This window comes from Anneissia japonica, unplaced genomic scaffold, assembly GCF_011630105.1.
Source record: "Anneissia japonica isolate Jap-2015-1 unplaced genomic scaffold, ASM1163010v1 scaffold287861_len940595_cov192, whole genome shotgun sequence".
Classification (NCBI taxonomy): Eukaryota; Metazoa; Echinodermata; class Crinoidea; order Comatulida; family Comatulidae; genus Anneissia; species Anneissia japonica.
In genome coordinates this window covers 293719-318047 of record NW_022733264.1, presented here as the reverse complement: position 1 = coordinate 318047, position 24329 = coordinate 293719, and the positions used below count along the sequence as shown (strand labels likewise).

The 24329-nt window shown below is 33.4% G+C and overlaps 1 protein-coding gene across 7 annotated transcripts in view; it reads left to right on the top strand.

Annotated features, from left to right (window-relative positions):
* LOC117116147 (regulating synaptic membrane exocytosis protein 2-like) overlaps positions 1–24329 on the top strand; it is a 49929-nt gene that overhangs the window by 1990 nt on the left and 23610 nt on the right. For 4 of the 7 annotated variants that reach the window (XM_033260138.1, XM_033260137.1, XM_033260132.1 and 1 more), the window contains exons 2-12: positions 883–1097; positions 4499–4706; positions 4958–5081; positions 6755–6834; positions 10351–10407; positions 12116–12255; positions 16203–16333; positions 16592–16754; positions 18525–18717; positions 19126–20052; positions 20899–21135. In XM_033260138.1, coding sequence (XP_033116029.1) covers positions 883–1097; positions 4499–4706; positions 4958–5081; positions 6755–6834; positions 10351–10407; positions 12116–12255; positions 16203–16333; positions 16592–16754; positions 18525–18717; positions 19126–20052; positions 20899–21135 — 2475 coding nt within the window. Of the gene's footprint in view, positions 1–739; positions 805–882; positions 1098–4498; positions 4707–4957; positions 5082–6754; positions 6835–10350; positions 10408–12115; positions 12256–16202; positions 16334–16591; positions 16755–18524; positions 18718–19125; positions 20053–20898; positions 21136–24329 lie in introns of all 7 variants that reach the window. The other 3 variants (XM_033260136.1, XM_033260135.1, XM_033260139.1) reach the window with 3 other exon arrangements.

Sequence of the window (24329 nt, the reverse complement as noted above, 5' to 3'; positions counted from 1 at the left end):
AAGCAACATTATAATGAGTACTAAGAAAAGTGACTACAGTATGATTGTGAGTGGGTGGATTATATTATACACTGCCCAATGTTTTAATTTAGTTGACCATCATTCTAGTTTTAGTACTAGTTGTCCCGTGACCTGGTACAGTAAATCGTAGGGGCGTATATGCTGAGGAACAATGCACCAGATTCCTCCATGCCTGTCGGTCCCTGGCTATATCTAGGAGTTGACAGTGTGACAGACCTAACCATTTCCTGATGTTGTGCTGCCAGGTAGTCCTCTCCTTCTTTTGCCTTCAACGGAGCCTTGGAGGATGGTGTGAGGGAAAGTCTGTTTTGCTCTTTTAACATGGCTAAACCAGGAGAGTACGTTTTCTCACTGTATCGAGCAGGTGTATATGTTCTCCAATAGCTGTAGTTACCTCTGCTCTCACCGACTCATTGGTTCTGTGAGCTGTATACAGCACTCTCAAGAGCCGTCGGTAGCATTTCATTTCGAAAGCTTCATCATCATTAAATATCATTAATATATTTAAATGTCATTAATATATTTAAATTTTATAAAGTGGGTACAAAATTACAAGAAACCAACAAGATGAACAAAACTTATTTATAAATTATATAAATACTATTATATTTATTACTATAATGCTGGCTTTTACTATTATGTATTTTTTTTTATTATGTTTTTGTTATTCTCATGATTGCTGTTATGGTATATTCTTAAATACATGTACACACAATAGGTGAAGTGGATTCAATAGAGGACAACTGGCAATCACATAGTTCAGAACAAAAGACTAATGTTACGGTGAGAGTCACTATCTTCCTCTGTCGTTGTCGGTCTTTTTTTCTAACCTTTTCAATTGTTTTGTGTCTCTTGTCCTAGGTGATCTAGAGAGTTACCGCAACAAACCTCGTGGCGCACCCGGCCACCTCTCTGAGACCGAAATCGGTTCGAACAAAATGCGACCTCTGCGTTTTGGTCGGGGCAAAGGGCAGTCCCTGGAGGAAGATGGGGAGTGGTCTGAACCACAGATCAAAGATTCGGGGGTGGACACAAGCAGCAGTACGACTTTGTACGACGATCACTACCCACTGAAGGTTAGCACACAAACACACCCCTAACAACCTCCACATGAATCATACCTTGTTTGTGTTACACATGTGATGCTGTAACTCTCTAGAGGCACTTGTTATAGGCACATAGCATAATTTACCCACATATCCCGCTCTGCATGATTTATGAGATCATCAACTGAAACATGTCACTTGCTTGCTATGTTGCTTGGCATCGCATTAAACATCTTAGGTCTAACGCTTTACCACACAGTTGTCTGTAGATGAATGTTTGTGTACAGTAAATGTTTTGTCCTCTTTTTTGTTCTCATTTACCAACGGATCAATACAAAGGAGAATTTTGCTTTTCTGATGTTATTTCATTCATTTATTTTTTTTTTATTTAGTCATCCTTTATTTCAACTTTAATTTCTTTTGTTACCTACACTTTATTTTTGTTCATCTTCACCTACACATTTGTTTTGTTCAAACCAAATACTGTTTATTCACTCTCCTTTATTTTAAGATGTTCCTGATTTTTTGAAAATGATCTTACGGAAATATTTATAACTATCTTTTAATTGTGTGGTCAAACAAGGTCTGAAATGTGAACCAAGTCACTGTAAAGATCGTCATCCACCCACCTTCGCATACAATCTATTTTGATGGATAATTAATATTTGTTATTGATTCATTATTATACCAGTATATTAAAGACACAAATAGAAGTTTTAATAACATCCTGTATGGAGAATAATTATATATCAGCATCAATAACACAATCAAATTCACAACAGTTGGTTATAAGACTTGCATTGTGTTCAAAGCCTACACATAATATTGCATATTTAAATTAATAATTGTTATTAATAGTATTAAAAATATCTTTGAAATAAAAATTTGTAAATTTACTTAATTTCTAAACTATTATTTTTTGTTAAACCTGTGTTAATATGTTGATGTGTTTAAAAATGTTCCTACATCAATTATGATTATACCTTTTGCTGTTAATTTGTGTATGTAATATTCTGTTCATCATTTAATAATCATTCAGAGACTTATTGATTATTCATCCATCATTCATTCACTACAAGTAAATGAAATAATGAAATGCTTTGGAATCATTTGAAATACTGTACTACAACTACTACTGTACATATAATATTTTAATGCCTATTTTCAGATTTACATTTGTTCATTAAGCTTTATTCATAAAAAGATGATAGCATATTAAAATAGGCAACATTATACAATGAAATTACAAATATATTTAGATTAGAATAAGTATATTATTAAATTAGAACAAAGTGAAAACCAGAAATGTAAAAAGAAAACATAGACTAGTAAAAAACAATTAAAACTGGAAAAGTATATTGAATGACACCAACTCACTGTATGTTCCAGCTATTGATCTGTCAGTCAATCAGATTATAGATCTAAGATTTAATTCTTTATTCCTTTAGTTTATTCATATAAATGTTTGCCTGTCATACTTAATATTCAGACATCCTTGTATTCATTTTCATTTGCATAAGTTCATAGAAAATGCAAATTTGTGATGTGTCCTCATGTTTCCATTGGCTTATCTACGAGCATTGAATGAGGGGCGGGGGGCTGGGGGAGTGCAAAGGTCATGAGGGTGGACTCAATGATTAGGTGCGAGGCGCTACCTCTCAAAAAATAATGTAATCTTGGGTGATTTTTAATTTCTTGAGTGTGATTTTGTGAGGGGGAGGAGGGCGTGAGCATTTTTTTGGGGGTGTGCGCATCCAAACCCCACGCAAACCCTAGATACGCCACTGCATGTTTCCTCATATTAATAAGTAAGAGTCCCGAGTTGTCACATGTTATGTCAGCAGAGCCTGCAAGTATCATCCAAATCAAGTGGAAAATTTGAACATTGATATCAATAATTGTGTATAGCATTTTCTATTGATGAGAGGTAACATGTGACATCTCATTGATAAATGATTTCTGAAAATGAGACTGAGAGTCCATTTTGTTGATGCTTAAATTAAACTGAGAATAATCCAAAGTGAATAATTGGAACTGTCACTCAAAATTATAAGTACAATGAGTAGCTACCATAATAAGCATATAATGTGAATTTAATAATTACATGCCATAACCATAATGATAATAATAATAATACCCAATGTAAGTTCAATAATTAACTGCCACAAGAATACAAACATAAATATGAGTTAAATGATTACTCCACAGTACCCAATGCTACATAATGTAAGTTCAGCTGCCATAGAAATACAAATTGCCAATTACCTATCACAATACTTAATATATTCCATACTCAACCTAATTCTAGAGTGCAAGCACATTTAACTTACACCATTACCAATTGCTGGATCGTGTGCACAATATTTATCCACCACATTACTAAATGCTACAGTATAATGTATATACAGTGCTTACCAGCCACATTACCAAATGCTTTAACATGTGTGAAGTGGTTTACTAGCCACACATTACCAAATGCTATGTGTATGAATGCTTACATGCCACAATTACCACATTCTATAAAGTGTGTGCAATGCTTACCTGCTACATGCTATAATGTGTGTGAATGCCTACTTGTCATAATATTACTAAATGATATAATTTGTGTGCAGTCCTTACCAGCCACATTACCAAATGCTATGTGTGTGAACACTATGCCACATTATCATATTCTATAATGTGTGTGCAATGTTTACCCGCCACATGCTATAAATGTGTGTGAATGCCCACTCGCCACATTACCAAAAGATATAATTTGTGTGCAGTCCTTACATGCCACATTACCAAATGCTTAATATACGTGCAATATAATGCTATTGTGTGGGTGATCATAAATTGCTTGCGTGCCACAAAAAATCCCAATGCTGCAGTTCATAATTGTCTGCTACATGTACCCAGTGTCATTCTGTGTTTCATTTGCAGAGAATTGATTGTATATTATTATTTTATTGTTTTCATGTGCATAATATATAGTCCTGTTTTCTAATTTACCTAAATGAGATGAATAAAAAATTGAATTACATAGAACATAAGTGCTATCTTTCTTTCACATACAATCATGTTTTATACATTATCTTTAACTGTATCTAATGCTGCATTATCTAACTTTTCATTTCTGTGCACCACACTATCACTATTCGAGTTTTGATAATGTAATTTTGGTCTAACTAGTTAGTAAATAATCTCTCTATTCATGGATAAAACTTAATTTCAACATATGTAAGTTTTCAGTAAGAAAAAAAAAGAATAGGTTGTTGTTCTTACTTAAAAGGCTGTGATGATTAATATCATGCTATAATGTTGATATTTATATTAATGCTATTTATAATATTTGTATTTATTATTATTTATTATAATGCTATTTCTAATATTTGTATTTTTTTAAATTTATTTATTTTGTTTGTTTAACTTAAATATTGTTAATTTTTTAGCACCCTGTTACTTGGCAGCGTGATATGGATAATAATCGCCTTATTGGCCGAATGATCTTAAAAAAGAGCCAATCAGATGGGAGTTTAAAGGAAGATTCTAGTGCTATTTTGGGGTTGAAAGTTGGCAAGGACCGGGGAAAGTTAGGTCCCCTTATTTCAAAGATTAGACAAGGAAGCATAGCTGATACAGTTGGGCAGTTGAAAGAAGGTAAAGTATTTTGATCATATTCTTTAAGGTTACATCCACATTATCAAGTTTTATATGACAAATCTATAAGGGTGTCATATGACGTCATTCCCAATTATGAGCAAATCACAGATACCATGTTTGTCACAAAATATTTGATAATGTGGATGGAGATTGGTTGAGAGGACAAATTACAACTGCTACTGCTAACCACTTCGCAAAATGACTTATAATGACCAAATGATTTTGCAATAAAATATTTCTTTGAAAAGGTGATGAAGTATTGGAGTGGAATGGACAGCCCCTCCAGGGCAAGGATTTCAGCGAAGTTCATGACATCATCAATAGGTCAAAGCGAGAACCGCAAGTTCAACTTGTAGTAGCAAGAGCAATGGGGTGAGTTTTAGAACTTATATAATCTTATAGCGACAATACTTTTTCCAGCGCTTGTATATCAATCACTGATGGAGTTGTCTGTCCATAACAAATTTATTATCTTACAACATAAATTTACTTTGTTCATTCCATTCAATTCTATGTTTTTTTTCAGGGAACTTTTGTTTTTTATTCAGCTTTAGGCATTAGAGCCTAGGATATGCCAGTGTGTTTGTCACTTTTTAAAGTGGAAATCCCCTCACACACACTAGATGCCTTACATTACATAGACCAAGTCTCAATATGAGGCTTAGGGAATGGAGTTGTTGTGGTCGTGAACAAAAATCATGTTACTGTTACAGGAATTGAACCCAGGACCATATGGGATTGGGAGGCAAACATCTTAACGCTCCACTATCAACATAATGTACAAAAGACAATGTTTGCTGCCTTTTAAGTTTTGTAAAAAAAATATGCAGACTTTTGTGAAAAAATTAGATTATCAAGTTTCTCTCTTGAGAGCATCTAATATTAATAAAAAAATCAATAAATAGTCATAACCAATGAAATTAATTAATAATTAACTAAGAAACGAAGGTAGACAGAAAGTAAAGAAATACGACACGATGTTAAAACATTTTCAAGTGAACTTTAGCAAGAGCGTGAAGAATACAAATAAAAAAGTAAATCATTGATTGAGATCAAGAATTCAGATAATCAGTTAATGAAAAAACAATATTTAACAAGGTAATTGAATTAATTATACCTCATGGATTCATAATGGGCATTTTCATTGAACTATTAAATTATTCTTTGGAATACCATCAACTTTTTCAAGGCAAAATACTAAAAGGCAGGCAGATAACGCATATGATATTCTTGGAATTCTCCATCATATTAGTAACAATGTCGAAGCAGTCAACAATTCAAGTTTACCAGATATTCTATTACTTAAATTCACCTATGTTACCCTTCTTGGAAATATTATCCTTTGGAGTTGTTATTCTAGCAGTACATTATCTACTGTCTGCACAGAAGCAGGAAAGGTATTTCATTTAAAACCATAATTTCATAAGGGTGACCTAATATTTGCTGATAATAGGGACGTTACACACATGTTGTATATGTATTATACTTTATACGTTTTGTTGTATGGAAATCTTTTCCGAAATAAACTATTGACTGAATGACTGCTTTACTTGGAGTTGTAAGCTCAAATGCGCTAATTGATTGATCATTATTGATGATATATATTTATTGTGCTGCATATGTTTTAACTTTCAATAAATTACTCAGAATTACTCTAATTAAAAATATTGTATATATGTTATTGATTTACATAATTAATGAGTACACATAACAGTTGGATTGGATTGACGTATGTTGATGTTTACATATTTACTGTAGCATTAATTTCAAGACTAATATGGGCTCACATGAAATCACTTTTTGTTTACTTAGTATTGGTGCTATTAGTTTTAATTTGCCCTTTTCCTCCATATAGATAATGGACTTGAGATGAAAGTGTTTAGCTAATCATTACCATCAATATTTTTTTTTAACCAATTTTATTTTGGAGACTGAGTTATTGTTCATGGGAATCACAGCATTTAATATAAACTGGTGAATTGACGTGCGTATTATTAGTGCTTGCCATTCTAACTTGTGACCCCTGACATTTTCATGCAATTCAGGAGCGATGGGCGTTCAGCTTCGGAGAAGAGTCACCAAATCAGGTCCAGGCCTGATATTATGAGCAAGCGTTCTAGTCAAAGTGAGTTTTTTCTCACTGTACAGTATGTTGCACGTGTTGATGTTTTTTTTTTCATTTACATTTTAGTGGCATATTTGTGAATATTGCAAATTAGCACTGCGTTTGTAGATTTATTTTTGTACCTATCATCTTAAAATATCATAGTATTGACTACACACCTAAGTGACCACATTTATGGTTGTTTGGTTTCCTTTATTCAATTAGATTTATACTTCTGGCTAAATATACTCCAAAAACATACATAATATATGTATATAAAATTAAAAATATAATGTAAACTATACTGTTTGTACATACAGTAACAGTAAATACAACAAAGAATATAATATATATATATATAATATATAATAGTGTAAAATAAGGTACAATAGAATTTATTTAATTTAATTGAAATATGTAAGTAGGTCTACTTATCTAATAATACAAATATAAAAGTATATATAGAGTAAAATAGAGTATGCTGACTTATAAAAGAACCTATTTGATTGATTTTATTATACTATATATTTTGATTTGTCATCTTTTTGAATCAAGATTTATTTATTGGACACATTCTTATGTTCAGGACCCACAATTAAAGCTTGCTTACTGTGGGGTACCTTTTTCACAATAATCTATTTTCATTTAAAATTTATTGTGTTTATATATATTTTGTGAAATAAGTATATACTTGAACTTGAACTTGAAAAAATAATCAAATTCAGGAACGTTTAATAATGTTTATTCAAATTTTAGTCAAATTCTATCAAATTAAATCAGTTGCAGTCAATTTTAATCAAATTAATAATCAATTGTCAAATTTAATCAATTATAGTAAAATCATACACAACACATGTAATATTTATATTTTGAAATTGATCAAATTTGGTAATAAAAATGATATTTGTACATAATTTGGGAATTCTCAAAATATTTTGCTTAAATTTTACGTTTTATGTCAGCAGTTATCTGTGTTTGCCAAACTGTGTTGTTCTTTCAAAAACTATTTTGTTGATTACCGTGTGTTTAATTCCCATTATGTCTATATTTTGCTAAGATCTTGTTTTTGCTTTTAATTATTGATGTTACTAAGCATGTTGTATTGTCACACGGTTTTACACAATGCATGCACATTAGTATGTATATATGTTCATTAGCATTTTATGTTCGTGCAGTGCTTGAGTACTGTAATATTTTTTGGATATTGTACAAACAGTTGTATTTGAACATGAAAATGAAATATTTAAATGAACCATTTTTTATGGCTTGCCAAATTTATTAATTCTGTAGTTTTTTTTTTATAGTGTATTTGTAGTACCAATACTGGTAAACTCACTGTCTGCTTTATCAAGGAATTTCAATGAGGTTCTTATGAATATTCAGCTGAGTGCAGAAATCATTAACATAATTTGTATCCATTCAGTAATGAATATGAGTGGAACTCATCAATTGTTATATCCAAAGTGCAGAGTTAGATCTATCAGGGATCATCTGAGAACTCTTAATTTACCACTGAAATCATGGAGTATTTTAATGGGTAGAAGAATTGACAACAATTCTGGTGATTTTTGTAAAGATCCCTATATTAAATTCAGCCTCAAATACGGCTATTAGAAAATACAACATTTAGAAGAACTAAATATATCTCTATATTGACACCTATAATCTGACATTATGAGTTTTCAGCATTTAGCAAGTTGTAACCCAAATATGTCATAAATTTAAGCATTTCTCCTCTATGCTTTGCTCAGTTCTTCAAATTTTACAATGTGTTAATTGTTATGACAGGATTATTTTATGTTAAAAACTTCCTTATATTTGACATATCAAACTCCCTTTGATATTTTAAGGATATTTTTTTCAGTGAGGGCTGATCCAATATGGCCCATATGCAATGGCATTTATGATTATTAAACTATCATGATCTTTAGTACGCCTTTCAGAAATGTGAACTATTTTATCAGTTCTAAAAACCCAGTTCCAAATGGCCTACAGTACAGTACATATCTAAATAATAACCAGTCTTTGCTGTAGAAAGTCTTTATGACAACGATCTGTTAACATTTTGTCCACCAGTTCTGCTTTATTTCTTCAGTAGAGTTTATGCCAACCTTTATTCTGTTCATCATCATCATCACCATCATCATCATCATCATCATCCTGTAATGTGCATAAACCTCGTAGAGTATATATATTCGCTCAGCGCTGGTAGTCAATTTTGTTCACTTGAGAAAATTAACAGATGTGAAATATTTGATACACTGTCCTTGAATGTGTCGATAGATGTTGAATCAACAACTTGTTGAGGTAGGCTATTCCACAGACGGATGGAGTCTGGGAAGAACGGGCACTTGCTTAATGTTGTATGAGTTTTTGGTATAATGAGTCTCTTGTCGTGACCTCTGGTGCAGATATTGTATGGATTGAGTTGATCGCGAGGGATGCAGGTCATTGACCGTCTGTTGATCATCTTTCCACAATTTCTTTCATATTTTAATTTCTGTCACTCTTCATAAAAAAAATTTTTGCTAACCACTTGTTGACAGTTTGCCCCATCATTCTAATGTCATAAAGGATGTCCTGCTACCCACTCTTTGTTGCCAATCAGCTTTTTGCCATAAATCTTCATAAATGATGTTCTGCAAACTTCTCTTTGTTACAAATTTTCTACATCATCGTGACTCTTGCTCAAAGGTTTCATGTTCTGCTAACCACACTTTGTTGGTAGTTTAACATGTCCATTTCTGATTGTCTACCGTTCAGCTTTCTTGGCAATCTCTAAGGCTGTAGCGAGCGGCACCCCTGCCTTACCGTTCGGCCACTCGGCTCGTTAATATATTCTTACCTGAATATTTTGAGATTCAGGTAAGAATGTATTATTACCTGAATCTTCCGAGATGTTTTCTCAACATTTCTCTCCATATTCCAGGGAAACGCTAGTTGAAGTCTAGAAAATGAATAAATTAGAAAAAAAAAAACATTACTGGTAGTAAAGTTAAGGATATAAATGATATTTGTACAGGGGGTAAAATCAAAATATTAAGAGTTTGTATTTACCTAATGTGGTATTGTGAACAAAAATACAAAGTTACTAGCTGAACGTTTGGCTAATTGGTATGGTTCCTGCCTCTTGCACGCCAGGGCCCGGGTTTGATACCCGGCTCTGCATCGAGTATTGAATTCAGGTCTTTTATAATAACAAAAACGCTCAGCTCCTCGAATAACCCTCTCAGGAGAGTTAGGCGAGTAAAGGACCATGTATGTATTAGTCTGTATCCGTTTGATGTTGTAGAGTAAGTGGGGTAGTTGGCTCCGAGCTATGGCAGCCACGGGTCCCCGGGGACCCAGCCCAAATTTCCCAGTGTGTAGGCATACATATACGAGGACAAATAAAGAATTATTTATTATTATTATTATTACTTAATTCAAACCACCATTTGGTGGTTTAAAATATAATCTTCCACAATTCACATGTTTACTCACTTTTCACTCACCGCATGCTCATTTTTTTCTTTTATGTTTTCCTTTTCTTTTTAGTTTATCACAAAAATATTTTAAACTCAAGATTATTTGAACCTCTAGAAACCATATATGGTATGAATGATGATTTTTTTGTTTGTTGTTTTTGTTTAAGCTATTCACATTGTTATATTTTTTTTGAGCTTGTAATCATCATGCATGTATCTTTTTGAAATGTAAACATCCACTGAGACCGCCATTTAATGTTAGAATGTGTGTGATTTTGATATGACTTATCAGAATTTCATTTTAAAGCCAGGCTCTTGAGGGAAACATTTTTTTGATACGTTATACAATTGATTTTTCTAAAACACAAAAAAGGTGTTTGACGAAAAACTCTTTTACAGTTAATGAAAAACAGATTTTTGAATATTTGAAAACTGGCGGGAAAAAAGGGGTTACACTCTTTTTACCCCAGTTTTAAAGTATTCAAAAATCTGTTTCTCATTAACCGTACAAGGGCGTAGCTTTAATTTCGCTTTTGTTTAACATAGTTTCTTGGGTATATATAAAGTCCCTTGAACCAAAGTTTGGTTAAAGATTGGGGAGTCGCCTTAAAATACAAACAAGTGTAAGCCTACTGGACTGGACTTAACAGAGAGTCTATAAAGACTGAGGCTTCAAAAAGTCAGGAAATCCACCGGGCTACAAATCTGTTATATCTAGAATTTTTATGTTAAATTTCAGTGAAATTTTTGACATTCATGTGGTTGGTTAAACTTTCAGAATGGTATTTGAGCATATGAACAAAAATTTATAAAATTTATGAAACTGTTTTTCATGATATAAAATAAGGAGAGTGATTAGATAGAAATTTAATTAATAAATCCATTTCAGTTTGATTACATTAGTAGTTGCCATGGTGCCATTTGATTGACATTTTATAAATTGCCTAGACGATTGCTTTGTTGACATTAGTCCACCACTCCCAATGACTTATAACATTACTGTATGTTTGAAACTGTTGACATTGCGAATCTTAATTTCAATTCTTCTAAGATGAATCCATCCAAAATTAATTTGCTTAAAGCTTGGGGTGCTGTTTCCTGATGTCGTTTTACTCTCATTTCTATCATAAAAGTGTAATGCTGCTCTACGTAGATATGCGAGTTTCTTTTTATGATCCTAGAGTAAACGTTTCAAATAATTGCTAATTATACTTATCCATCAGACCTCTACAGGATTCTCTCAAAAACAGTTCCTAGATGTAAAATATTCAAGATATTTCTAATTACACTCATTATGAGTGCTCTGGAAATCTACCAACAAAAAACATTTTAAGGGTCTAATATATACTGTAGTAGTAAGGTGTTTAAGTTTTGGAGACAATTTGTACAGAACCTACTTGACCATAGATTTGTGGAGTACCAACAAAAAGTTTGCTATAATGTGTAAGAATATAATATACATCAATCCATCCATCCATCTATTCATTCATTCATCCATCCATCCATCCATCTAGTTATTCATCCTCTATTCATTCATCCATCCATCCATCAATGCATCCATCAATTCATTGATTCATCCATCATCCATTCATCCATCAATCTATGCATCCATGCATCCATCCATTCATCTATCAAACCATCCACTTGATAGTACATAAGAAGTGCATAATTGTGGTGAAGGACATCTTGAAAATAATAAGTCTTTATCATGTGATACATATCTTGTTGATAGAAACATCTTTAAGCATATATTTTATTATAAAATACTTATTACATTCGCACAGTCAACAATTGGCTAAAATTTGCTTTAAAAATTCATTTGATGTGACTTGTAGGCAGTGGATATGATTCTGCTACTCGCAGTAGCAGAGAAGAACCCAGTCAACCAATCAAACGGCCTTCTGTGACTGTAACATCTCCGGGAAGTCCTAGCAGTACGCAGCTCACAAGCGCATCACCATATGGAGACCTACAGGTAGGTTCCCCTGATTTAATTGATAGACAATTTTGATATTTAATTTGAATCATGTTAAAATTTATTTATCAATGGTACTTCCCAACAACATTTTCAAACTACATGTCTTAACTCATGCACCAATGTTTGGAACAAACTTCTATGAGACTTAAAACAAATGCAAAAATCTTTGACGTTGAAACATAGTAATCTCCAAGTATGAAACATTTGCTATATTCTGGTATTACAAGATTATAAGACTTTAATGTTGCATAGCATCAATGCTGTGTTTAAGCAACAGAAATAAGTGTTAAAGAAAATTAGAATGTGGAGTACTGCGGTACAAGTGCAAAAATAGAAATGCTTTTGTGTCCAAAGCTGTTAATGGACAAATTTTTGCAATAGTTAATGTTAAACAGTTGTATTGCCAATTTTGGTATCAAAAACGATGTGAGTCATGATTTGTGAAGTATATTATTATTATCATAATATGATACCCACATTCTTATATGTTGATGGGGGAGGTGGAAATCAAGCTTAAAATCAAAGCCTACATTTGCAATTTTACAGGCATTGCATGCATTATAATATTAGAAGAAAATCTGCCCTTTTTAAATATATCCCTCTAATTTCAATAGTTTTCATTTGACTTCGACAGAAATAATGTAAAAAATTTGTTAATGCATTAATTTTTTTCATTATCAAATTAAGATTGTTAGAGCCTGGAACTTCCATTTCTGAACATTTACCAATAACCTGGGTATTGAGCTATGTATGATATGATACAAACCTAGTAAATGGAATATCCAAAGTAAATTCTTACGTCATTACAGTCATGCCATTTCCCCCTACCCTTTTCCATCCCCCCACCACCCACCACTAACCTAACCACACTAAACTTCCTGAAGTAAGACTATGTAGTGGTCAGTGGCTTCAAAAACTCTGATTCCCTGACCAATTTGAAATATAAATTTTTGTACATGAAATGAGAATGAACCATTCATCAAAGATGATCATTTGGGACCAACTTTATTTATGGAGCTTATTTTTTCTTTTAATGATTGCTTATTAATAATATTTTAAATAATTATTTTCTATATTCAAAGTAATGAACACAATTATTTTGATTGTAAAAATCAAAATAAGTTAAAAGTGAATTAAATAAATATGAAATTTATTTTAAAAAAAATATCACGTATACTCAATATGACACTAATTTGAAGTTAATTCCTATTGCTTCGTACTTGCTAATTCATCTCAAGATTTAATACAGTAATTTGGCAATGGACTAATATATCACTTTACACAATATGAAATCTTTAATTTGATTGTATAGTTGTTAATCTTTTTTGATAATGTATAGCGATTAATGAACCGGGTAAGTTCAGTTTTCGAAGATGGTTTCGGTGAATGATAGGGCTTGATATATTCTGGCTCAGGTGTGCAAACCAATTACTATGTAATCAATCTGGGCACAAGATTTCTCACTTTGATGTCTCAACACATTTTTGCCTATTTTCAATAAAAGGCAATTTAATTCCTCTGGTGATTTCAATAATTATTTTCACAGGTGCTTCTTGTGGGCATTTTCTTGATGCGCTTACGAGCATCAAAATTTTTCCCAAGTTGCATCGGAATTGCTAACAACCTTGATGGTGAAGGTTCATTGGGGTTTTTCACCGCATGTGTACAAAATCCTCTATATGGTCAGAGAAATAAAAAAAAAATAATATATCTGCTTTATAATGGCTAGAAAGATTTGTGCCTCACCTAAAAACTCCGCTCTCCCTTCCTTCCTTAGTTGAATCAACACCTATGGAACATTATGCTCAGTTCCCTGGGTGGAGTATTTCAGTGTGTTGCAGCTAATAATCATGCATTGGCATTGCAACCCACCAGGTATGCACATTCGCACCTAGTCATACTTCTTGGTGGATAGCGACAACATGGACAAAATGCCAGCTTACTGCATACATGATACATACAAATATCAAAACTTTTTTTGAGTTCAATTCATTTGCATTCTGTATAATACACATGATGTATTACAATTAATAATATAAAATCTTTGTTTCACAATAACAACTTTTTCACACAGGAGGTTTGTTGCATTAGGCCATATCTTGCACAAATAAAAGAAAAACCTACCGGTACAAAAATTTGACAAAAACAATAAAAAAATACTACTAAAAATATATTTACTGGTTTTATACACTTGCTTGAAGTATTTTGTCTTTTCTCTTGGTAATTGAATATACAAACCAGCTTGCCACATTTGTACTCTACCTCGTAGATATTTATTAAGTAATAACAACATTTCATTGGTCAATTCCACTCGGTACTCGGTATGGTATTCCACCCACTGTGTGTGCATATTTTACTCAAGAGTGGGTGAGTTTTTGATAGATTCTCTTGATATGATTACTATTTCCTCCACCCCCATCATTTAGTTCCTATCAATGTTTGGCCGAGAACATTGGTCATCATAAATGATGACCAATAAAAAATGCACCACCTCCTAGTTTAAAACAACTAGATATTCAAATACAACCAAAAAAATCTTTACAACCACAGTACTGTAGTAGTAAGCCCACCTCATGGTTAAGCCCACATCCCGCCCCCATCCCCCCCCCCCCCCACCAGTGTTTACGTACAGGCTTCTCCTTCCAAATCCAAGGTATGATTTGAATAAGTAGCTTAGCTGACATTTGCAAAGATTGGCTTTGAATTAGGCATGCAGTTCTGGAAATTGCCCCTTCATTGAAAAGAGGATTCCCCTGGTAAATACCCAAAAAATGGCACAATTTTGTGTTCAAGGAGCGTGGGCTTAATTATATCAGAGCTGTCTCTTATACACATCTAGATGTGTATAAGAGACAGGTGTTTAAGCAACAGAAATAAGTGTTAAAGAAAATTAGAATGTGGAGTACTGCGGTACAAGTGCAAAAATAGAAATGCTTTTGTGTCCAAAGCTGTTAATGGACAAATTTTTGCAATAGTTAATGTTAAACAGTTGTATTGCCAATTTTGGTATCAAAAACGATGTGAGTCATGATTTGTGAAGTATATTATTATTATCATAATATGATACCCACATTCTTATATGTTGATGGGGGAGGTGGAAATCAAGCTTAAAATCAAAGCCTACATTTGCAATTTTACAGGCATTGCATGCATTATAATATTAGAAGAAAATCTGCCCTTTTTAAATATATCCCTCTAATTTCAATAGTTTTCATTTGACTTCGACAGAAATAATGTAAAAAATTTGTTAATGCATTAATTTTTTTCATTATCAAATTAAGATTGTTAGAGCCTGGAACTTCCATTTCTGAACATTTACCAATAACCTGGGTATCACCTGTCTCTTATACACATCTAGATGTGTATAAGAGACAGGTACTCGGTATGGTATTCCACCCACTGTGTGTGCATATTTTACTCAAGAGTGGGTGAGTTTTTGATAGATTCTGTTGATATGATTACTATTTCCTCCACCCCCATCATTTAGTTCCTATCAATGTTTGGCCGAGAACATTGGTCATCATAAATGTACTCCACCACCTCCTAGTTTAAAACAACTAGATATTCAAATACAATCAAAAAAATATTTACAACCACAGTACTGTAGTAGTAAGCCCACCTCATGGTTAAGGCTAACACCTGTCTCTTATACACATTTACATACAGGCTTCTCCTTCCAAATCCAAGGTATGATTTGAATAAGTAGCTTAGCTGACATTTCCAAAGATTGGCTTTGAATTAGGCATGCAGTTCTGGAAATTGCCCCTTCATTGAAAAGAGGATTCCCCTGGTAAATACCCACCACCAAAAAATGGCACAATTTTGTGTTCAAGGAGCGTGGGCTTAATTATATCAGAGAGACTAGAAAAAAGAATTAAAAAAAGACGGCAAATTTGATATTTATAAGGGTGTGATGAATGTATGCATTTTTTCCCTGCTTGCAGGTTAAACTGGCCTACGATGTTCAAAACTTAGATGTAATCGTTACAATATTATCAGCTCAAAATTTACCTCCTCGAGAGAACAAAGAAGCTCGCTATCCATACGTCAAGATGTATTTGCTACCAAACAGACGGTAATTTGTAGATCTACCAAGATCCAGCCATATTTTCCTACAGCATTGTTGTTTTTCAATATTTTGACTTTTAATTTATGTACACATTATGTAAAATGCTTAAACAGTGCCAGATTATTAGACCAATGCCCTTGTTGTTGGTTTGCTATACATTTTTTATACAGAAGCTTTCTATTCACAAAAGTTATCAAAAAATTAAAAAGGATATTTCATTCTACTTACCCATGTTCTTATTTCTTTATACTTTGAATTTTACAGAGAGACGAGTAAAAGAAAAACTCAGATTTTTCATAAGATGTGTGATCCCAAGTGGAACCAACAGTTTATTTATAGTCCAGTACGACCCACTGACATGAAGATGCGTACATTAGAAATGACTGTTTGGGATTCGAACCAGACAGCGAAAGAATTAATTGGTCAAGTAAGACATACAACTGAAACAATTGAACGATAAAATCTTATTTATAACTGGCTGACCCACAGTTTAGTATACAAACCCACATTCAAATAGACAAACAGACCCATAGTTGAAGAAACTATGTGTCAGTTCAGTAGACAAATCCACAAAGCCAGCATTAATTGGCAAACCTACAGTTCAATAGACAAACCCACTAATCCACAGTTCAGTAGGTAAACCCAAAACCCACAATTCAATTGAAAAACCCACAGACCAATAGTTTAATATGCAAACCAATAGACAAACCCACTGATCCACTTCCAATAGACAAACCCACTGATACACAGTTCAATAGACAAATCCACAAACCCACAGTTCCATAGGCAGATCCACAGACCCACAGTTTAATAGGCAAACCCACTGATCCACAGTTCAATAGACAAACACACAGACGCACAGTTCAATTTGCAAACCCACAGACCCACTGTTTAATAGGCAAAGACAGACCCACAGTTCAATAAACAAATCCACTGATCCGCAGTTTAATAGGCGACCCACAGATCCACTGTTTAATAGGCTAACACAGACCCAGAGTTCATTTGGCAAACCCACAGGCCCACTGTTTAATAGACTATACACAGACCCACAGTTCAATAGACAAACCCACTGATCAGCAGTTTAATATGCTACCCACAGATCCACTGTTTACTAGGCTAACACAGACCCACAGTTCATTTGGCAAACCCACAGACCCACTGTTTAATAGACTATACACAGACCCACAGTTCAATAGACAAACCCACTGATCCGCAGTTTAATATGCTAACCTACAGACCCGAAGTTCAACAAACCAGAACAATAGTCCAATATACAAACCTACTGATCCACATCCACAATTCAATTTCCATCCTAAATTCAATATTATTCCTTTTGAATCCAGGCTGTAATTCTTCATCATTCCTTTTTTTTCAAAAATTGTTCTGGACCCAGATCACCCATTACACGATTGTCTCTCCCAGTGTCGTTCATGCTCTACTTCATTTCGTTATTCTCGCCATTCTTCCTTTATTCCCTTCCCTGCTCATACCTCCCGTCTTCATTCATCATTCTTGCCATATGCTCTTGGTCTCGCTTATGACCTGGTCCTTGATCCCGCTAATATCACCCCTTCAAACGTTAAGGCAGCTCTTAATTTCTTAGTTTCATTAATTTTACTACCTTAAGAGGATGGTGTTTTTTATTTTCATTGTTATTTTGATTTTTTTTTTGTGAATTTGTGATTGCAGATAATTGCCCTTGATGGATCTTGTAGTATTAAACAATTGAATTGAATTATTTGAATATACAAATCCACAGTTCAATAGACAAACCCCATCCCCAGACCTACAGTTCCATGGACAAAAACTCACAGATCTGCATAACATCCATATTTTGTGTATTATTGATTTTGTAGATTGCATAGTATAAGAATTATACAATTGCAAGTTTATTTATTTACTGACATCTTTAATGAGGGTAAACTCTAATTCAGTGGACACACTGCTTTTTACAGAGGCAAGGCACCATGTTAAAAAGGACAAATATCGTCTAATAGCTAGAAACAGTTCTGCAGGTTAACCATAGTAAAACCCACAGTCCTACAGTTTAATCGACAAACCTGCAATAAAAACCAAAATTACTTCAATATTTGTTATTATAATTATAACTTATTAATTTCTATTTTACCTTAGTGCTCTTGGAATTACTATAAATATGATTAACACTTTATAATGTTTTTTTTGTTGTCATTTTTAGGTTTTAATTAATTTGAATACTGCCATCTTTGACAATGAACCTCATTGGTATCCATTGTCTCTCCCCGATGTCTCCCATGGACCACTTCCGCAACCTTCTCCAATCCCACCAGAACAACCCGCTCATGTCCAAGACTCTAGAAGAAGTTCACGAGACTCAGATTCCAGAGTGAATACCTATCCAATGGAGTACGGTAGGTAGAATGTAGATATCTTTTTTTTAAAATTAGTTTTTAATCTATGTTTTTATTTCTTTTTATTTTAGTATATTCAGTAATATCACCAGCTTTGTGTTACAATAAAATCTGATCTTTTTATTTTAGTAGTATGACAGAAAAACAAGAAATTAAAGATGAAATTATTTTTCATTATGAGTTGTGTTGTTCACATCTGGATGTGTTATCTGAATGACATGGTCTGATGATTGGTCTGGCTTTCAGGAGAAGAATTACCTTCTGCATTGGGATGAATAATTTACCCTCTGGAATCAGTGGTACTACCGTATGCACATTTAGCGAGCTGTTTCAACTGGATACAAATTTTTTTCATTGTGTATATATTATTGATTCAATTATTAATTTTTATTTTAATATTTCTTTCAGGTGGTGGACCTGTTAGAAGAACCAACTCTGGGGGCCCAGGCTATGCAAATCCCTACCCCAATACTGGCCCTCAAGGTGCTCCACCGGATCACTATCCCCAAGACGAAAGCTACAGACCGCAGAGCCAACACAGGCATCTTCCATCAGTGGAAAAATTTAGTAATGATCCTGCAAACCACTATTCCAAGGTGACTCACGGAAATCACCCAAGGGATATGACATCACAGCACAGCAGTGACCCAACGAACCACTATCCTATGCCACATGGCAAACACCCACGGGACATACAACAGCAGCAGCAACAACAGCAGCGTCAGATGCCCAGGGATCCTCACAGGGATCCCTCTGGCAGCCGGGATATATCTTCACAGATGGATAGGGACAATATTCCTGGACAAGATAATCGCTTATCTGGACATGGCTCATATAGGGATCTACCTAGTTATAGGGGCCATGCCAGGGATTTACCCCAACGACCTCGCAGGAATAGCGCTGGTAGTGAGGGCCATAGGGTTGAGGATAAGCAGCACGGAATACCTAACCACGCGCAGGATCAGGATCGTGGTAGCATGTCTCGACAAGGGCGGCCGACGAACCAATCACAACTGCCACACCAAGTGCCTCCATTAAATCAAGGTCAAATGCCATACACTCAAGCAGGCCAAAGCTATCATCCATCACAGGGTAAACCTGACCCAACAACCAATCAGAGATCAGGATATCCACCGCCACAAGGTAAACCTGACCCGATGTCCAGTCAGAGGTCAGGCTACACATCACAACAAAGTCCACCTGACCAGTCAGCCAATCAGAGATCAGGATATGCACCATCACAAGGAAAACCTGACCTGACATCCAATCAGAGATCAGGCTATCCACCTCTGCAGGGTAAACCTGACCAACCACCTAATCAGAGGTCTGGATTAAGTAAGTACATATTATTTGTATAAACAGCATCAATTTGCTGTTTAAGTGATCAATAGAAAACAATATCAATTACAGACTCATACATATAATAAACATCAGACAAATCTTCTTGAGGGATATAATACACGTGTCATAACATCATTAAGTGTCTTATAATCTACCCAAAAATATACAGGCATATAAAGTAGTAAATTATTAAAGAAATCGTAAATAATACAGAATAGGGATATAGAAACAAGTGTATAAATAATAACATGAATAATTATTGACTACTACCATTAATTAAATGTACCAAAGTTAACTATGGTATTTTGTAAATGCATATTTGAATTTTAATACTAACTGTTAAATTTATGTTTTCTAAATTTAAAAAGTTTTAATCAATTTATCAAAGGAGGTCAAAAAGCAAGAAAGTTATTTAAAAGTAATTATCAAAGTGAATCAAAATTATTTGTTATCATATTAGCCCTGGATGCTACAAATTATGACAATCTTCAAATGTTGTTACTGTACTCTCTGACAATCGTCAGTAATGGTATACACATTCTATGTACTTATTGGATAAAAGAACTAATTTGCAATCTTACTAGTAATAAATATACGAACCTGTATTGAAAGCGAAGAGCTTTAGAGTATCTGTAGTAGGCCAACGTAAAAGTAGGTATTACTGTGGGTATTTTTATGATTATATTTATTATGAATACTAATATGTAGTAGGTTGAGATGAAAGTAGGTATCACAATACCTGTAATATTGTTTTTTTTTTTTTTCAATTATGATTTTTATTATGCACACTATAATGAGCTTTAGTTTAGAGCAGTTACTTACTGAATTTGGTTGCTTTAGATTCTCTGTTTGACGTTACCCAGAAGTTGGGCGGGAATCCACTAAATACAGCGCAACAAGACCCAACTCAGGCGGACGTGGGCAAAGAGGTTTCTTCTATGTTTACTGGCCTGTCGAAGGCTATTAGCAGTGTTTGGTCCGCGGGTCCAAGCATCAAGCTCCCATTCTCGGAACAGATCTCTGAACTCGGCTCCAAAGTGCCGATATCCAATCCGATAACCGACCTTGGAGCAAAGGGTAAAGTTCATCGGGCACGTCTTGACTAGCTGTATTTTCTGTTGTAGGCTTTTAACACATCTTATATTTAGAAAACAATGTGTACAACATTTGTATAGTTTTTTCTCACTTGTTTTTCTGCATTTACAACATATTTTGACTGGCTGCAAACGTTTCTTCATTCTTCCCAACAGTTTTTGTTACCAGAAAGTGTTGGAAATTGTCCACGCTACAACATGTGTACTTTGACTTCCATAGGATATCCAAAAATTTTGTGTGCATTTCATGTTTAACTAACTACACTACAATCGCACCTACACACTGGAAGCTTTCTGTCATAGTTTGGTCATCTTATTGTGGATGGCAACTTTCATCATTTATTTCAGAATTTTACATCCAAAACAGAAAACTTAAAGCACATATTAAATAATAATAATAATAATAATTAAAGCTCTGTGTTGAAAGACAATCAGCTTTTTGAATATGTTGATACAAGGAAGCAAACATCATTAGTGTTACAAATAATAATATATATTCCTGACGAGAACACTTCAAACAGAGATATGCACACACAAACTTACTTATACACACCTAACATAATGTGGAGCATAATTCCTGCGAGCCTTTTTCTGTTGCAGCTGCTAAAATACCATCAGAATCTTTACTACGAAGAACTGTTTAGATTTTGGCTTACGTGTTTCCTTGTAAGGAAATAAAATAAATTATCCAAGTGAGGTGTAGGTACAATTATGGATGTCGGAATTATGACACCAAAATTATGGGAGTGAGTTGAAGTAGAGTCACTAAAATTTCATGAGGAAGATGAGGAACAAATTCTTTAATAGGGAATCTAAAAAAGTAATTAGAAAGACTAACTTAGGGCCCAGTTTTGTTTGCAAGTCGTTTTGACACAAATTGTAAATATTTTGGCAAATTTAATTGATTTTTTTCTACAATTTATTTGTATTTGCTACTTTTTTTTCATATTTTCTTTATTTTTAAATGTTTATTTTTTGCTTCTCCTGCTGTGGGATATTGTTTGTTGCAATGATTGTATTTGAGCTCCAAAGCAAAAAAAAAAAAATGGCTGCAAAGTAAATGTTAAAACACAAACCAATGCTGCTCTCCTGCCAATTTCTCATTCCCCCTCTGTTGTCTGTTTGTGATTTTTCTTCCTGTTTTGTCCCTTCCTTGATTCCTTTTCTCACTAATCGAACCGAATGAGACTCATGTTTGCAGCCAGTCACTGTTGAATAGCGCCCTCAATAATATTGGCTTTATTAACATTGCATGGAGTGTCATTTAACCCAGAGAGTGTTGAAGAAAACCAAGTGGTCTGCTTTTGTTACATTTAGAATTTGAAAAATGGCTGCCCTTTTGGTTATTATATATATAACTATTTGTATATATATATAATTATAGTTAGGCATTTATGGTAAAAAACCACAGAAACTACAAGCCAGATAATGACATTGACAGAAGAGGAATAAGAATAATAAAACCTTCCATCAGATTCATACCTCAAACCTTTGTATATATTATATACAATATTATATATATAAAATATATAGTGCTATCAGCATCTGTATATATAAAACAGTCAGTGTTGCATTCAAATCCGATTTGAAGTACTTTTCGTGTGACTACGGTATAGGCCTACCACTCATAACACCAGAATGGATCAGAGATCAACGTATGCCCTCATCTGAAATAGCTTACATAAATGACATATAAACCCTAAAACCCATTTCAAAATGCACACAATAGGCATTTGAACCTTGATCTCAATATTAAAAGTCTGAAATAAAACCGCTGCCCCAGTCGCTTCCACAAAAGCATGAAATTAGGGTGGGTTTCTTTACAACTTAGGAAGACCAAGTTTGTCTTCACTCATCTCTGGGTTCTTAAAAAATGTATCTTCATACTAGAAACACAATACAAGTTCCCATATTTTCTATTCTTTTGAATGAACCAATCATTTTTGTCACAATTCTTTTAATTCAAATTAACTATAGAAGCTCATACCTGTGTTTCTAGGCAACCTATCAGGACTTTCCATTCTTTCACCATCATACTAACAATAACAGTTATATATCAGTTTTATCACTACTTTTTCGTAAAATTTTACCGTATTCAGTATGTTATAATCTCTGTTACTGCACTATTCATCCAACTACAGTACGTAACTAATGCATAATCTGCTTTGACGATTGTTTCGTTTTCCAAATAAACTGCTTGTTGTACGTTGTAACTCAATATTTTAGAATCCTTCTTTCAAAGATATTTTTCTTTAATTCTTTGTGCAACTACACAGCTGTGTTTGAGCTATATCTGTTTTCTCGGTTTTCAATAGAATGCTAGTAGTTGTAGCCACTCAGATTTAATAACAACAACTTAAATATTAAATTTACTTGCCAATTGATGCAGCCTTTTTTAAATGTGATTTTGATATTTTCAGTGTATAATATTTTTACTTTAGATATAACAGTGTTTGTATTTGCATTTATGTTGTGTAACTACTACTTCCTAATACTGGTATCTATTACATTCTTCTCTGTAAACTCTATTTATAATAGATTTATGTATATATATATATGGTAAATAACTTATAGTATTCAGCAAAGTATGGATTTTATCCTGTTAGTCATTGTCGAAGTTAAGCTTAAATATATTCAATCAACCCAGAATTTATAAAGTGTGAATTTAAAATTTATATCTACATGCATACTCACACTAAATTAAAGCTACTTTCCTATTCGCATTGTTTTTCAAACTTTTTTTATAAATGTGTGTAAAACATAAATTATGGGCCCTTGAGAGAACAGTCCTCGGTACTGAAGACTTTCAAGCCAAAAATATAAAGCAGTGATACTTTAGATTTTAAGTTTTAAAACTGTTTTCTACCTTATTTGAACTTGTGAATGACTGCTAAGGATGAAGTCAAAACATTGTTTGATATCATATGTTGTTTTCCCAATAATAAATATACATTCAAGGCATATAGGTAAATGTTTCTATTATCTTTATATAATTAGAGAAAATATATGTTGACTTTGAAAGAATAGATTTCAGTAATTATAATATTGGTCATTTTGATTACATCTGCTATTTCATTTTTTTTTTGTAATTAAAATTTTATTCATAATGCTACAGCAATTTATTTCATCATTAATATTAATGTCTGTTGTACTATTTTTCAACTGAGGCATACTTGG